We start from the raw sequence: 17,533 nt of genomic DNA on the forward strand, positions 1-17,533 counted from the left end.
CATGAATCATTTGGAAAATCAGTTGCGAAAGACTTGATCACAAGTTTTAGAATTCGTTGATTTGATCTTCATATCCTCGCAAAAGAATGCAGAAAGCCATTCGAGCTCTCGTTTCCTTTTAATATCCTACTATAGATTGAGAAGTACCTTCTACAACTGTTAACTGTCAAACTGTTATTGCTTTCATTGCGTTTATATACCATATCGTTCCCAAATATTTAAGAAAATGGCTGAGGCCTTTTTGAGTTAAAGACATCACTATGAAGTATAAAATTTCATTCTAGTTTGTTAACCAGAAACTGAAAAAATTGCTGAAGGATTCCTCAAAATTGTCAACAATTATATAGAAAAAGAAACTTATCAAACCCAGAAAAATTCCCGCCTGTCAATTCAAAATTCGCGGGCAATATGACTTCCAAATATGGTTTCCAATTGTCTCGTTTGGCCAATGACATTCGTGGATTTCCATTCCGGCTTCTTACATATGCGCTGTTGGTTTGTTTTCTGCGCATATCGCACATGTTCCTTTGTAGGGGAAATGTTTTTGATTTGAGAATTTGGCTATTTTCCTCGTGTCTATGATTGATCTCCGGATTCGTTCGACGCGAAAACGCAGGATGTGCTCCTGCCCGCACCTGAAAGACTTTAAAAAGGCCGATGGCTTGAAAGTCTTTCGCAAAGTTCACGCACATTTCGTCTGCTGCGGTTCGCGTGAAGCAAGGAAGCGAAAGGTACACACGCTGTAAATTTCAGCGATGGAGGTTTACCGGCCCGAAAATTCGTCATTCTGATTTTATGTTCATGTTCTTAATTTTTCCCGACTCAGGCCAGCTTGTGCCATTGTCACGAATGTGGAACGTACTCCAGCCGTCTTCACTCTTGCCTTTTGTGCGTCTATTTTGGTTGCTATACCGGAAACCGGCACATTCACCATCACGCACAATCAACTGGGCACTCTCTAGGTACGAAACTTGGAAAGTCTTGTTTAAATATTTCGGTGCTGTATGCCATCGGCTGTTGCATTCACATTTCTGTTGTTTTCCTCTGCTGTTTTAGCTCTGGACCTGACGCATGGCGTAGTTTACTGCTTCGTGTGTAAAGACAATGTTTACGATTTCGATTTGGAGAAAGTTGGTGTCGAGCAAGCCGTTAGAGCTTGGAAGACTTTAGGTAAGTAAAAACGCCAATCGCCTCAGGACAAATGCCTTTTATCGTATACGTGGCAAGGCTTGTAGAGTTTAAAAGCCGGGTGATTAAAATACTTCAAGATGTGCAAAGAAATGATTATTGTATTTAGTGGAGTCAGGGATAATGTACATGCAACGACAAGATAATTGTACATTTCGACACATCCCGTCTTTTAGTTGCTTTTTTTGCATGTTGCGTCGTAACTTGCGCTAGTTTTGGTTATCTTGAGTAGTGATTCAACATTTCGATTTATCCTGCTAACAATCACAATCAAGCGAGCTAGAAAAATGATTGGAGTTCGCAAAGTTTATGCGTCCACTTGTTATGGAATCGTTGCTTTGTCTTGTTGTTCACCTCGAATTATCCATCATTCAAAGAAATATGCAAGGTCCTATATTTTCAATATGTTTTAATTATGACCAAACATCATAATCAAACAGCAATTATCTTAAACAGGGTCAGAACGTGCAACTTTGAGTCGCACTGTAAAAACAAATTTCCTTACCGACTGGGCAGAACCTGCGAATTCCTTTGGAATTCGCCGAGCTGATTTTGAAAACTATTCATATACAAATGTTAATGAATTAGATACCATTTGAGCTACACTTCAGATGCATTTTATGCGATCACGAAAAGTTTCAACACGTTTGAAATTGTTCTTGTCCCACAGAAATAAACCTGTTTAACCAAACTGGAGCACTTTGTTTACACTGAGTCAACCTTGACCTTGGTATTGTCTATGAAAAGAACTTCACGTAGATCTGTTTCTACAGGTCTATCATGCATCACTTATTTCTCAGTGTCAATGCAAAGGTGTTGCCAATGGCCCATGACAATGTCATGCTGTCCTGCCTTAATTCCAAATAAGAATAACTGATGTTTTTACACCTTTCTTCTCTCCTACTTTTAACGAGAAAGGTTCTGGATAAATCAAATATCTGAGCTTGTGACTTTTAGCAAGGTCCAGACCCCTTCTCTTGATATGTCACCCCATTTTTGGAGCAGAAAAATGTAACAAGCAAGCGTGAGTTTTGGCTGCGTACAACGCTCCAAGTTGAAAAAAATGGCAGGAATTTTGTCAATCATGTAAACAAAAAAAAAGTTATGAACCTTATATGCCTTCCCAATTTTCCTGGTAAGTAATAGCAATTTCTCATCACTAATGGAAGCTGGTGTAAAGTTTTTTCAAGGGGGAATCTTTTTTTTTTTCGGACAAAATTAACATAAAGAAAGGTATGTGAACCCTTCATTTCCCTGTGTTATACACGAAATTTTGTCGTGAAGACACATTTTTGTCTGCAAACCCTCTTTACGTATTGCATCCAAATAAACACACCACTTAATATATTAGCAAGAGAGCCTCACAACAGACAGGTTGAGCCTTGTTTGCTTATCAGTGAAATGTCAAAAAAAATTCATGCCCACCTAAGTGCAAAAAAATTGACCAAGCAACACCTTAACATTCTGTATTGCATTCTGCCGTTCTCTCCACCATAATGGTTCACATTATTGCCTGAGCTATAGGGATGTGTGGAAAGCTGCACAGTACATCTTTCCGCTCTGAACAATCCATGTAGTAAAAGCCATGCTGCTTGTTGTTAACCTATTTTGAGAGTATTTTTCCCTTTGAAAGTTCCTAAGAATTATTGTCAATGATGTGCTTGGATTTTACACACAGGAAATGGTCGCATAAAGTATGTTCCCTGGGAACCAAGTAAAGCTGAACTCCAACTTCTTAGAGAAAATAAGAAAAGGATCAAGTTAGAAACAAATTCCTTTATAGGTTTGTAAAAATTGTGCTAGCCTTGAAATTTATATGGTTTATATTGTTCTTGAGGCTGGTTAGGTTAATTTTGAGACTTCAAACTTAAGTCTCCTCCAAGGGTAGGGCTGCCATAAGGGCCGTAACCAGTAACACCAATTACGGGTGAGTATGTTTGATGTGCCCTTGATGTTACGGATTAACTGGACTATAGTTGATACAATTCACTCAAAAGGTAACAAGTTAGTTACAGGTGTGAAGATCGAGGCCACAGCTGACTCAAAACCTAACGACAGCCCTGGATGGGGGTTTGAATATTTTCTGGAACACACAATGAACTGTATTTTAGTGAGCCTTAGCCATAGACTGACAGTGCTGAAAAAAGAAACGAGTCCAAGGCTGATCATGAAATATGTGATGGCTAATAGTTGGCACATTGAGCTTCAATTTGATAAGGTAATCTGGGTTCAAGTATTGGTAAGGGTGATCACTTTGTTGAGTACTTGAAAGATTATTGTGGACTCAGCTTAACTCTCAGCAAAAGGATCTTGGCCAAGTTCAAACCCACGCTCCTCACTAAGACTTCAGAGTTCAACTCACTACAGGATCTTGTATTACAGGTGATCAATATTTGTAACCTCAAGCAATATGCCTTTTATTGCAGGTCTTAGAGGTCTGACCAACCTTGGAAATACGTGTTTTATGAACTGTATAATCCAGGCATTGACCCACACTCCATTACTCAGAGACTATTTTTTGTCTGATCAACATGTCTGTTCTGGAGACAAAGATCAATGTATTGTTTGTGAAGTTGGTTCAGTCTTCCAAGAGGTACATGTAGTAATAATTATGATCCTGCAGGCATATAATCCAACAAATACTTTTTCTCACTTGCAACTGATCTAAGCATGTCACTTGATGTTAGTAGCAAAAACTGGAGAATATCCAAAGATACTGTGGCCCCCAAGTGAAATTTCCCATGGCAATTATACGCAAATTTACATAAATTTGCACATTTTATTTTTGTCCTACCTGACTTGTTAAATTAAGTTAAATTAATTAAGATTATAAAAGATCTGAATACTGTAGTTTCACAAGAGAATAAAGACAAAATGCAGACACAAGAAAAAGTTCTATGCAGCCAATTAGAAACCGAATCGCTCCACCTGCCCTCTATGAGTCAGTTTACATTTTGTTTGAACCAGTGCTAAGGGCACCGTCTGATAATCACTTCAAGCGTGAAACTCAAGTAACTGTAGTTTCTATCTTAATTCGTATAGTGCAGATAAAGATGTGACTAAAACATTAATGTACACCTTATGATTAAGAACATTTGAAGATGCTACAAGGAAGTGAAAGCCTGTAGCAGCACTTTGATGATGAAATGAACCTTTGATTTTTTTTGCTACATTTTCAGTTCTACTCAGGGCAAAAGGTGCCACACACTCCTTTCAAACTCTTGCATCTTGTTTGGACGCACGCACGCCATTTAGCAGGTTATGAGCAACAGGATGCACATGAGTTCTTTATTGCTGCTCTTGATGTACTTCATCGGTATTGCAAAGGTATGTCATCACATGCAGTCATGGGGGTACTCCCATATGAAAAGGTTGGGGAAGCTCGTCCTCTCACTTAGGGGTATAAATTAAGGATTCTGGGGCCCATTTCCCAAAAGCCCTGGAAACTTTTTGGGCCCGCAAAACCATTTTTAGTTAATCTGTATCTAAAAACAGAGAGGTGTACAGTATACACCTGAAATTTCTTGTACGAAGAGAACCTCTGTTCATGTTAAGAATATGTGAATTAAACAGCTCTGTAATGGTAAGGTTTGAGATTTTGCTTTGGCTTTCCTGGTGCAAAAACTTTTCGGGACCTTCGAGAAACAGGCCCCTGGTCTCCCTTAGAGTGTTCATGATGAAACAGCTTGATTTCTCTTGAGTCCAGTCTACTAGTACAGGCTCCTTTCCTGAACAGCAGCTGGTCATCAAGCCTATTCCATTTTAAGTGGTATCTTTTAGGGATCAAATAAAGCCCTAGCCACGCCAAGATTGGTGTCCTTTAGGGGTTTAATTCAAATTTAATTGCAAACTCAAGCTACCAAATTGAATGCATTAGCCTAAAACCGTAGTCCTATCCATAATTTGTCTTTTAATCTGTTTAATTCCTACCCCCTTCAAAGAATGATGGCCTAGATATTCTACTGCAACCTTATTATTATACTTTCAAATAATTCCTAAGAACGGGCTTAGATAAAACAATGTCTAGTGCATTTTTGAAACTTGAAGGCATATTTTTGAAAGCAAAGGCTTAGGGCTAACATGTTTTAGTTGAAGAATGAAATGTTCAAGACTGAAATGTTTGAAAACTGAAAATGAAAACAAAAAACAAGACAAAAGCAGAATCTTTTAACTTCAAACGCTCAATATACTAGTGCCACTGTTATGTTCTCAAAAATATAATTGAAGAAAAATTAGTAAAAAATAAGATTTCTACTAAACAGGTAATTAAGGGTGCATTTCCTTTTTGGAAAATCCAAGATGAGGTTCTAAAGTTCAAAAATGGATTTCCCATTTCTGTACTTAACAGATCAATCCAAGATCACTCAGATGATGGGGCATCAAAGGAACTGAAGAATCCACTCTGGGCAAGGATTCTTTGGGTCCTTTGATACACCATGTTCTAAGTGGTTATGGATTTATCTGTTTAGTGAAGAAATGCAAAATCTCTCTTCGGATTTAGGACTCCAATCTTGAATTTTCCCAAAGTTGCATGAATAGCTAAATATGGTTTCTTTCAGATGATGCACCAAACAAGGACATGTTGGCGCCTAATAACCCCAACAGATGTAACTGTATAATAGATAGAATATTTACTGGTGGGCTTCAGTCAGATGTTACGTGCCAAGCATGCAAGTAAGTTGTGTGATTTGATGGCTACTCCCAGCATTAAACTTGCTGGTACTCATTCAAGATACACCAGGGTGGAGAAGGGCACTGTGAAAGTAAAGTGTCTCGCGCAAGAAGACAACATAGTGCATTACCCCAAGGTATATGTCTAGTCTCCTTTGCAGCCGCCATCTTGGGTCATCACGCATTGCTCCCTCCCCAGCATCAGCTGTATACACCCACAGCATTTGCACATTTTAGCCAATAACTAAAAGCAAAAAAAGGATCTGACTCCAGACAATTGCTGCTGCAAAGGACACTGAGCTTGAACCAAGACCACTTTATTCAGTGTCCAGTGCACTGTCATTGATAAAGAAAGCTCTTTGAAAGGCAAGCTTCTTGGGTCACGTAACCAGCGTCTCTAAATTTCATGCAATATAAGATATTGATCTGTAATGAATATGCCCTACATATTAACTGTATACTTTCTTCATAACTTACTGATACCTCCTCCTATTTCTGTGGGAAGGAGTTTTAAAGTACAAGTATGAGAGTCTAAATACGATTATCATACTCAGTGCATAAACACACAGAGAAAAACCTAGGCCAATATCCAGTCATCTAGTCATCTTGGTCAATAACCCTTACATCATACCACTGTATGACACAAATATGAGATCCAAATTGCCCAGCCCTAACGTTTGTGGAATGACTGTCTTAAAGGTAAACTTTATTAAGCCAGGGTGGCCCATTCAGTGACAAGGCTGATTTCATTCTTGGTCAATAACCCTTACATCATACCACTGTCATACATCTTAGAGTTAGAGCAATCAATATTCTTGTAACATTGTATTAATCATTTACTATTCTCCTTACAAATGTTCATTGTCCTCCTAAAGATGTGTTTCTACCACCATTGATCCCTTCTGGGACATCTCTTTGGACCTGGGAAATGTTGATCACAGCAATGGCAATGGTAGAAGTAGTTCTGGAGCATCAGCTGCATCAACCCCTGATCCCACACCACCAGGTAACACATTAAACATTGGTCATTACAATATTGGGGAGGAGGAACATTTTTCTTTAAAATTAATGGTCTTGTTTTGTTTAGTCCCTTACCTAATCTTCAAGCTATTTTAGGTCAGACTGCATGCAAGCTGGTCTGAAATGGGTTTGGTCACACTATTTTGATAATTGAAGCAATGTTAATTGCATAGATTGCATATGATTTTCAGGTCCTTGAGAAAAAATATCAAAGAACCATTGATCAATAATAAACCCAAAAAATGAGGATGATTAAGGTTTAAAGATTGAGAGAGACAAATAATGGACAAATTTTCAATAGGCTTAGTTTTTCGAGAGGTCATCCAGGGAGATGATTTCACATGAACTCCAGACTGTTGGCTTGACTTAGCTGATTTGTTTCTCAACTCTTTGCAGAAGAAAATGGTCAGCCAGTACCGGAAAGCAGCCATCATGATGAAAGCTTTGTTCCCAAATCACTTGTAGAGTGTTTGAGAAGGTAATGCTATGGATTTAGATCACAAGATGTAGATCATGTGATGTATATCATTTAAGTTACAGTTTTTGTTATGCTAAGAACTCTAAGGATACTCCAGTAGCCTTATGGTTACTGTACAGGACTCTGGACTAGGATGTTGAAGTTTGATCCTGGCCTAGCCTGGTGTATCTTTTCCCCTTGAGTGAGGTGCTTTGCTCTCACAGTGCCTCTCTGCACCCAGGATTATAAAATACAGTCTTCCTAGGAAAAGTGACACAACGACAGTCCAATTTGCTGGGGAGTTGTGGAAATATGTGATGGATTAACATCCAGCTTAGAGAGACTAACAATGAGTACTCATGATGCAGAATGTGAACCCAATGATCCATTCTGACCATTCCTCCAATCAAGGTTGGCAATTTGCTTTTTCTTTTCTTTTCAGATTTACAAGGCCAGAAAGACTTGGAAGTGAAGCCAAGATAAAGTGTAGTCAGTGTCAAACATATCAGGTTAGTGTCAGAGTTTCCTGGAGGTTCTCATCTCTGTGGTGTACAGTGAAGCATCAGTTGACTTATTGGGAAGGTTTTTTGTGTGCATTAATCCTTGGTGGATTCTTTTCAAGATGGCACAAACAATACAAACTTGAAAGTGTATTGAGTAAATGAAAATTATTTGATAAGCATGTTCCATGACATGTCTCTGTGGTAACGAGCTGGCGTGGCAATTTTTTAAAATTTTAGTACTGAATTTCCTTCTTGCTAGACAGTTAAGTGTTTATAGGATGTGGTATATAATGACACTTGTCTAACTCCCCCGACTGAAGTAGCTTATGCTTAACTGTTCACCTGTAGAGACAGCAGTACTGTAATGATCTACTACTTTGCCTGTGTTATTCATTTCTTTGTGGTTCCCATAGTAACACAACATCTTTATACCAAATGAGTGTTGCGAATTTGGGATTGTGGTTTGTTGTTACACTTTTATATTCTACTTTTTGTTCCACACAGGAATCTACCAAGCGGTTAACAATGAAGAAGTTACCTATTGTAGTTTGTTTTCATTTCAAGGTAATTGTAGACAATTTGGGATGTGATAACTTCTACAATGTAAAAAGCCATTTTACCCCATAATAGAAAAGTACGAGTAGTCATTAGTTGTTTTAAACATACTGATACACACATTAGAATTAAGACTCCTAGGAGGTTGTGGGCTTGATTGTTGGCAAAGGTTGTTCTTTACTTGCTCAGTGCCTTTCTCTACCCAGCTGTAAAAGAGGGAACCACCAAATGGCTAGGGCAACCCGTTCGAATGCCAGGATGGGTGGGGCAGGGTTAACCGACATGAGACTCACATTCCATTCAGGGGATCTGTAGAAAAGCTCTGAGCCACTTCATTTCAGGGAACCAATTAAGGTATGCTTCTTACAGTGTTGGCCAGTCTAGGCTACTTGTAAGTGCAAACATCTTTATTTAAAATGAGGAAAAGTAGACTGCTTTTTAAATTTTAGTTTGCCTTACTCCTCTAATCATCCAGAACTACAATATGAAAGTAATATCTTGTGTCGACCAACAGATACACATATGTCTGTATATAGGGGGTGGTAACCAGATTGTTCTGGTTTGTTTATTACTTAGCTGTTAAATTTGAAATTTATTTCTTATTTTGTTTGGTTGTATTTCAGCGTTTTGAACATTCAAAGAAATCCAAGAAAATATCAACGTACATTCCTTTCCCTCAGCAATTAGACATGGCTCCATTTATGGCTTCAAGGTACTGAATTCGGTCTTATCACGTGAAGTTGCTGTGAGAAGATTTATTTTGCCTTTCAAGAAAGCAAATGAATGAGGAAAACTTCATTAGGTTTCTCAGTGTTGTTGATGCAGTCTTTTCCTATGACACTGATTTGAACTTAGATGTAGAGCTCTTTTCATTGATACATGTAACTTTACTTTACTAATTCAAATCGTGGGAAAGGTTTGTCTCAGGCACACTGAAAGATCTCAGACCAGTTATGTTGTTGATTGATATTAATTTATGAGGGACAGACAGACAGGCAGACAGACAGAAAGACAGACAGACAGAAAGACAGGTAGACAGACACACTGACAGACAGACAGAAAAAACGAAAGCCAGGCAGGCAGACAGGCAGACAGACACGAAAACGGTCAGACAGACAGTCTGATTGCTTGATTTATGAACGTCTGATTAAATAATTTTTCATTCAGGGGAGGGAAGGCTTGTCTCAGGCACACTGAAAGATCTGAGACCAGTTATGCTATTGGTTGATATTAATTTATGAGGGACAGGCAGACAGACAGACATACAGAGAGATAGGTAGACAGACAGACAGACAGAAAGACAGACAAGTAGGCAGACAGACAGAGAGACAAAAGACAGCCAGGCAGACAGACAGAAAAATAGACAACCAGGCAGACAGACACGGAGACAGTCAGACAGACAGTCTGACTGATGGATTTATGGACGTCTGATTAAATAATTTTTCATTCTTCTTAGATTGAATGGTAATAGTGATCACGGTCAGTCCACGCTGTCTTGTGACTCAAAGTAAGCGTTTTTGTATTTAACATTTATCACAGTTAAATACAAGTCACTCTGGAAGGCTTTTTAAAAGTTAAATTACTGTTCGCCGATAAGTTACGTGCGCGATTGCTTGAAGGAAGATATCCAAAACTTGTTAAAAATAAATAAGCTAGTGACTATTCTTTGGTTCAACACGCCACGCTAGCTAGTGGCGAAGAACATAACAGTGCTAGACAAGAAACGGACGCTGTCAATGGTACATGTCAATCCAGAACGTTTCTCCCAAGATACCGAAACTATTGCTATACCTGAAATGTTTTGCGTGACAGTGTGTCCAAGTCTATTACTTTTTAATTTCTTTCAAAACACTTGTTCAAATGCACTTGGCTGTGAAGTCATCGTTGAAGAATTTTCAATATTTCCGTCGTTAACCATGTTTTGTTTCGTGCATGTTGTTCAGGTATACGTTATTCGCTGTTGTGAATCACAGTGGTACTTTAGAAGTCGGCCATTACACGTCCTTCATTCGTCAACAGCAGCAGGTGCGTAACTGAACTGGGCAGTGTTTTATTTCATCTTTGTTTTACCATTTGAGTGCGAGATATTGACGAGACTATCATCTAATAAGTACTGGATAGTGCTAGTACATGTTTTTGACTGAGAATAGACCTTTCCCGCATTCCAACAAACAATGGCACCGAGTCAAGGTCAGGATGGACAAAAATACAGCAAATGTATGGAAATGTCCACCCCAACCTCGCTGCGGTACTATTGTTCGTACGCACTGAAGTGGAATACGGGAAAGGTCTATTAGAATCGGAAAGTCTTCGGGTAGATTTTGTACGGCTTTCTGATTGGCTACTCACTAGCTGAGCGCGAGCGTGGCGTATTTCTTTCTGGCTACGCGAGTTTCGAATTATACAGAATTATTTCCGCCATTTCTGCCAATTATTTTTGTTAATAATATTGTTTCACGCGTTCTGTTCGTCAGTGGTTTAAATGCGATGACGCGTGGATTACTAAAGCAACACTGGACGATGTTCTTCAAAGTGAAGGGTAATTGTAATTCTACTATTTTTGTTGTTATATTTTGTTTTGAGGACCATACAGTACTCTGAATACTGTGTGAAATGCCGTCAAACATCGTTTCGAAAAAACGATAAATTTGTTGTTAAGTTCCCATAGGGAGGGAACCGCCGGGATACATGGTGCAAAGGGGAACTACAATGCATCTACATAATAGGCTATTTCCGAGTTACCTTGTACCTCTGTTTCAAAAGGAGTCTCCGTGCAAAACCTTTCATATGAAAATGAATTTGATTTGCATGAAAATGAACCTGTAGGAGAAACACATTTTCATATGAATGGTTTCACACGAAGTCTCGTTTTGACACTGAGGCACAGGTATCTCGGAAATGGCCCATTGTCGTATACCCGCGCGGCAAATATTTAAGTGATACTAGTCAGAGAGAATATGAAGGGTAAGCGAGTTAATCCTCCATATAGACCTTACTGTACCAAGGTAATCCTCCTCAAGTTATTTTTAGGCATGGTACCCAGTTCTTCCGCGGATAATGTTACCACGCATGTGGCGTGAATGTTCTCGTGAAGGATGAAAAGGCGCGTAAAGCGTCTTGGGCTGTCCACGTGAGCGAAATCCTCGTCACAGGATTGGCCGTCTCTACGCACTCCTGGGATTTCTGAAGTCGGTGTGATGATCTAAAAATAACTCAGGGATTACCTTAGGAATGATGCCTAGATGGGAAATTACCTCTCTTCCCTTCATCCTCTCTCGTATTTGCATACTTTTAAATATTTATTTTCTTCTGCCTATTTTAATTTCAGATATCTACTTTTCTACCACAAGAAAGTCCTTGAATACGAATAACTTCGGGCAAAGCCTGTTTCATGGTCGAGTGAAACAGTGTGATTAATAAGTTGTTCTAAAGAGGGATCAACCAAATATAATTAGATAAATATGACTTAATTTATGTTTAAAAAAGGTCTAAATAGCCCACACCCCTCAAGCAAATTCTAGAATTCGCGTTTCTATATTTAGTGAGTTGTACACTTACCGGATCTTACAAGCGAGTCAAAAGCAAGTCAGGCGCCGTTCGAAGGGCGAGGGAAATGAAGTTGATCTAAGAGCTGTACAACTTGGTATACAATGTAAAATGTTGCTCGATAAGAAGAGGGGGGTTAAATATGTGAGCCCTCATTTTCTACTTGTCTAGTCGATAAGAATAAGTCAATTATGCCCGGTCTCCTTGCCTTAGGAATAGAGACGTTTAATTTCAAGTACGAGAACATGTATGAGATTTGATCGCAAATTTCCTTTAATTTTCTTTTACCATTAAGAACATTTTCGAGATACTCGTGGTCCAAATAAGGACAGTCACGTGATTTTTTCCGCCAAAATGACAAACGCTCTCACGTGTGCTCTGTTTTACTATTGGTTAATCTCGCCCTCGGGATGGAATATAAAGCTCTCTATTACCTCGCTGCAGTCAAGACCGTAGGCATACAAAATTCCTTTTTCTATAAATTTTGAATAAACGTACTAAGCAAACCTCGCAAAATACAAGTCGATAATAATTTAACAGGAAGGATATGCGTTCTTCAGTTGAAGAAGCTTAATTTGTCACTCGTTTTTGAAAGTGAAAAATAATTTTATACCTTAACTACTAAAGAAACGTTCTTTTGTTTGCTTAGTTCACTAGCATCTTTTACAGTGGTCCGTCAGATGGTACCTTTTGGACTCTCTGGTTGTTTTCAAGTTCTCAACCCCGCGCTAATTTTTTTTCAAGTTAGTTTTGTAACTTAATTTCGTACACAAATACAAAGCTGTTGTTAATAATAAATCCCAGATTTATAAAACTATTTGCTATATAAATATATGGGAATGTATTTATTTGAAATGTTTTTCGCTGTTAAACAAAATTTTTCGGTACTCTCCGATTATTAAATAAACTGTTCACTCGGTAACGTCTGTTGTTCTGTGACGTTTCTTTTCGTTTGTTTGTTTGTTAAACTTTACTTTATAAATCATGGGGTGTTACAGTCTTGATTGTAACTCGTAACGGCGTTACATGATACCGGAATTACGCCAGCAAAGGAGACGAGAGGTTTTATAGAAACAGATCAACTATCTCTAGACTAGCTTGTAACTTGAAGTACAAGCTCAACTGTTGGTCGAGCGCTGGACAGTTTAGTTATCTTTGAACAGCACAAAACGGAGACTGAGTGTATTCATAAAGTCTCTAGGGAAGTTATGACAGAGTTCGAACCAGATCTAAATTGCAACTCCCTCGCCCAGACTTCCTGCTCCGTGCAGAGTGAGATATGTATATGCGTGTTCACTCGTGATATACTTCCCTATTAAATCATAACATAATTAATAAGTAACTAGTAAGTTGGCGTCTCTCTGTAAAAGCCTTTGCTAAGTTATAAACTTTAACTTTTCCGAAATCCTCCTTTTTGTCAGAGAGCCACCACACCACAATCCAGAGATTTCAACAGGAAATAATCACTTTGAGGGGACAACGTGTTTTAGAGCCACTCCCACCATATGCGAAGATGATACACGCTTTCGCTTGTAACAAATTAAAATGGGAATGTCAACGCGCGAACGAAGAATTATACGTGCGCTCCTAGCCCCCAGGATTTCGCGCGGCCATTTTTTTCTCGCGAATTTCTTTCGCGTCACGCACGACGTACTAAGCGAAAGAGGGACTATTCGTAGTCTAGACAATCTCTGTTAACAATATTTTCCTCATTAGCATAATCGATGGAGCTTCTGACTAGTGAAAGGGCGCAGCACGATAAACTGTCCCAAGGAATTTGAGCTCGATGTGTTGAATACTTTTTGTGCCACGCGGCAAAGAATTGCCTCCTTAGCGCTTTTGTCACTCAGCAATCTTGCAGTTTTTGATAGCCAATTTCTACTCGAATATTATACCCAAAGAGCTATAAAAATCAGTTATTAAGTTTTACAAACTCTTTAAATGTTCGTAGTCAATTCGTGTTTTGCGTGATGCCTTCTTTGGGCAAAGTCGCAGGTTAATGGGGAAAACTGTTCGGTCACAGTACCTTAAGAAAGTTTAAATGGAAAAGAGGTACAAGCTAGAGACAGTTAAGAAAGGAAAGACCTACTTTAATTAAACCGGTTTTAAAGTTTGATATTTGTATGACTTTCAGTTATTACTTGTAAATGTTGTCATCTAATGAAGGGCATAAAACAAAATCGATATATTTCCGTTGGAGATCATGGGCTCCATGTGGGCTCCCACCTATTTCCCTTTGCATTCGTAACCCCGCGGACTCTTAATCATCCTTTTCACCGGGCACTCCCTTGTGCATTTTCTCTTACTTTTCTCTTTTCGTTTCTCCTAATCCCTGCACTTTCCGCCACACGCAAAGTGGCTCATTAATCTGTGGGTCTTCCTCACCGCCTTCCGTGAACTCGTAGTGGGTTTCCTTATGTGTTTGCCCGTCCTTTTCGTTGTGACCTCCCTGGGTTAATTATGCGCTTCACGTGCCTTGCCGTGGGTTTTCCCGCGTTCGGCTATGGGTTTCCTTGTGCTTTGAGCTATCGGCACAGCCCCATGCGTCACCCGACACGAGTTCCCGGCGAATTCCTTGCCATGTCGCCCATACTTTTGGTGTGGGTTTCCCAATGCCTTTGCCTATTTGTTGCACTGTGGGTTTTCTCTTGCACGCTGAATGCACAGGGGACGTAAGAGAGATCCCGCCGGGAAACCGAGGGGGGCGCAAGGGGTTCCCCTATGCATGCCTCGCGTGCATTCACCATTAAGCCCACTCTATTTCTCGTGCTTTTCGCTTTACGTTGTTCAGTGCGTTCCTCTATACACAACCAACGCGTTCCCCTTCGGTTTCCTGGTGGAGTCTCTCCTACGTTCCCTTGTGCTTTTAGCGTGGGTTCCCTCCGTGCATTCATTGTGCGAATCGTGCAATCAATCTCTAATTAATTGTAAGCTTTGATTCGTAGGCTAATAAGATTATCAGAAAAGGTTTATTTCACGAAATATGACGGCCGCGTGAATCAGTCTTCACAAATGTATTTACTTTCACGCATTACCGTCTTAATAAAGCCTAAAAATGTAAAGATCTGAAGTGAAACTGATATTTTCAAAGTGATACAATAGGTTTACACCAGAGATCATGATCTGTTTTCAATGAGAATTACAATCCTAGTCGTGAAAATATGCAGCGACGTTTTTTGTCAGCGATTGGTTCTAGTTTGTAATCAATATTCATGACTACTTGTGGAATTTGGGTCAAACAAAACACTTGGTCATGATGTGAAGACGTTGGATCTGGCCATGTTCTTCTTTCGAAAAAGATAAAGCAGGAAGATATCAAAACATTAAGATATTAATGGTGAGTTTATGTATTAATCTTTGCTCTTCACTGAAACGGAACAATTTCTATCTCCCTAAAGTTTAGTTACACCCTTCGATCGCAATTCTCGTTGCCGCGCTGCACACAGCTTCGGTCATAAACCAGATAGTCGTACGTGTAGTTTTGCAAACACCGAGATGAAACGTTTCGGTGAAGGTTAAGAATAATTTTGCGCACGTTTGTAAGATACTTGCACTGAATTTGTTTGATATTTCCTGTTCTTCTGTTACTCTCGGAAAGTTAAAAACCGTTACCACGTGCAGCCGGGTCAGCACGAGCTTTGGTCGCTGCGTGCCCTGGTAGTAATAGTGTATCTTGGAAATACATTTGTCTAGAGAGAAAGCTCATGTTTTTCTTTATTTTCTTCTTTTTAAGGAGAGGAAATGGCCTGAGGGCGAAGAGGGAAGTCATTGGTATGACCCGGCGAACGAAAGAAGAGATTGAAATTTTCGAGGAGTTAATGATTATTCAACATTGGCGATGACAACGAGATAAGAATTTTAATTTCATAACTTTGGATCAAAATGGTGACAAGATATTTCAAGCTTACGTTGTGGGGATTAGTTGTCGAGGTTTTCTTTCGAGTAGAAAAAGTCGTGGTATTTATTTGTTTCGAACGACTGATGTATAAGTTTTCAATAGTTAACGTTCGGCCGTAATTAATCTGAGATCTCGATTCTGGTAGCCACCATTTTGGTCGAAATGATTACGGGAAATATGTTAAGTAGATAAACAACGTTGAGTTTTTACGGTGGCACTGTATTTGGCAACACCATCTAAATTTTTGTGATCAAAATGTGTACGTTTTTTCTCGAAATCGACGAAGTAATGTAACATTTGGTTTTTTTTAGGCAAAAGGAGATTTAAATGGCCTGTACGACTAGGAAAAAAATACATTTGACGACAACGAAATTCACTCTACAATAAATAAATTGACTTGCTAGAAGTAAATTGTCACGTAATGTTTTACTCTCTTCAGATCGACTAAAACCTCAAAGTTATATTCAGTGTTTTTTCAAGTAAAAGATTATCAAAGCCGCCTGCCCGTAATGTGAAACATATACATTTTGGAACAAACGAAATTATTTTGTAACAAATTTACGTACTCTTGCTACCTTTAAAATTATGTTCAAACATTTGAATTTTCATCGAATAAAGCCTCAAACTCATAATGTGAAAAAGCAGAAAATGCCAGGACAATTGGAATGAAAATTACTCTTGAAATAGTACGGATGGTCGTCTGAATTAGTCACATGAACACAATTGTATTATAAAAATTATTTGCAAAAACACAAATATCTAGAGTCTGGCCGACAGCCATCGGAGGTATTCTGAAAATCAATCGAAGACTTTCGAGAATTTCCCAACGGTAAAGAAAGTTTTGGGACTACTTCAAGGAATTCGAAAGCTAGAGGGTGATTTCTCAGATTACAAACTGCATTCAGAATCATGTGATTACCGAGATTGTTATCTTTCGCTGTCCCACAACTACTTTAAAATAAATCGAAAACATCTATCAGGTTACTGAACATGCTACTCAACTCTCAATTTTAGAAAGTGCCACCTTAACGACAGATCAACGTTTGTTTAACCTCTCATGATAGTGAAAGTTTAGGCTTCATAGATCAATACCTGGTTTGTAAAAGGTGTTGCAAAAGGAAAAATCAGAGAAATATAGCGAGAACGATAAACAAAATCATCGACGAGGAGATAGTCTTGATGCGCTAACAAATTCTCACAAATACAGTTAAGACCAAGTAAGGCAATCGTTAAGGAGAATTGATATTTCTGCTTTAAAGTACGAACGAGTTCAGGATCGCGGTGAACAACTGAAAATAATATAAATCAAGTTTCTGTAAATGCTTTAATATTTGCAAATCAAATTGGAGTCTACCATCTTTTGTTTTACAACAATATTGTCTAGAATGACCTCCGAAAAGAAACCTTTCGTATGCAACTGCTGCACTATAAACATTTTAAATTAGCTATTGCACTGATTTCTTTTCAAGATTTGAAAGGCTGCCAACAATTTTGAAACAAACATAACCAAAACTAAACAGACCAGCAGCAAATTTTTCAACAAGTATGATAGTATATGCATACGAATTAAAAAGTTCTCGTGGCGTCTTTGCAAAACATGTTTGTTTTCCTTTGTCATTTCTAAAGTTTAAATTTCTGGACGTCCACAAAAAGTAAATAAACATTTTCTTTGATAAGCTTTGTTCAAAACAGAGA

General features: G+C 38.7%; 1 protein-coding gene across 1 annotated transcript; it reads left to right on the forward strand.

Annotated features, from left to right (window-relative positions):
• The first annotated feature begins 382 nt into the window (after window positions 1-382).
• Window positions 383-12,862, forward strand: LOC145489412 (ubiquitin carboxyl-terminal hydrolase 22-like). The gene is made up of 16 exons (XM_081468383.1): window positions 383-731; window positions 827-962; window positions 1,057-1,170; window positions 2,867-2,971; window positions 3,615-3,781; window positions 4,368-4,515; window positions 5,748-5,862; window positions 6,735-6,865; window positions 7,276-7,357; window positions 7,779-7,845; window positions 8,344-8,403; window positions 9,018-9,106; window positions 9,851-9,901; window positions 10,338-10,419; window positions 10,869-10,933; window positions 11,723-12,862. Exons 1-16 carry the CDS (start codon window positions 579-581, stop codon window positions 11,763-11,765), a joined length of 1,608 nt encoding a protein of 535 aa, XP_081324509.1. The 5' UTR covers window positions 383-578; the 3' UTR covers window positions 11,766-12,862.
• The last annotated feature ends 4,671 nt before the right edge of the window (window positions 12,863-17,533 follow it).

This window comes from Orbicella franksi, chromosome 6 (assembly GCF_964199315.1).
Source record: "Orbicella franksi chromosome 6, jaOrbFran1.1, whole genome shotgun sequence".
Lineage (NCBI taxonomy): Eukaryota > Metazoa > Cnidaria > Anthozoa > Scleractinia > Merulinidae > Orbicella > Orbicella franksi.

Bases quoted from the DNA above. Each gene is read 5' to 3' on its own strand.
- LOC145489412 (XM_081468383.1), top strand. From the start codon at position 579: ATGATTGATCTCCGGATTCGTTCGACGCGAAAACGCAGGATGTGCTCC. The intron at 9,902-10,337 runs GTAAGCGTTTTT...CATGTTGTTCAG, and splicing joins ACGCTGTCTTGTGACTCAAA to GTATACGTTATTCGCTGTTG. The intron at 10,420-10,868 runs GTGCGTAACTGA...TCTGTTCGTCAG, and splicing joins TCATTCGTCAACAGCAGCAG to TGGTTTAAATGCGATGACGC.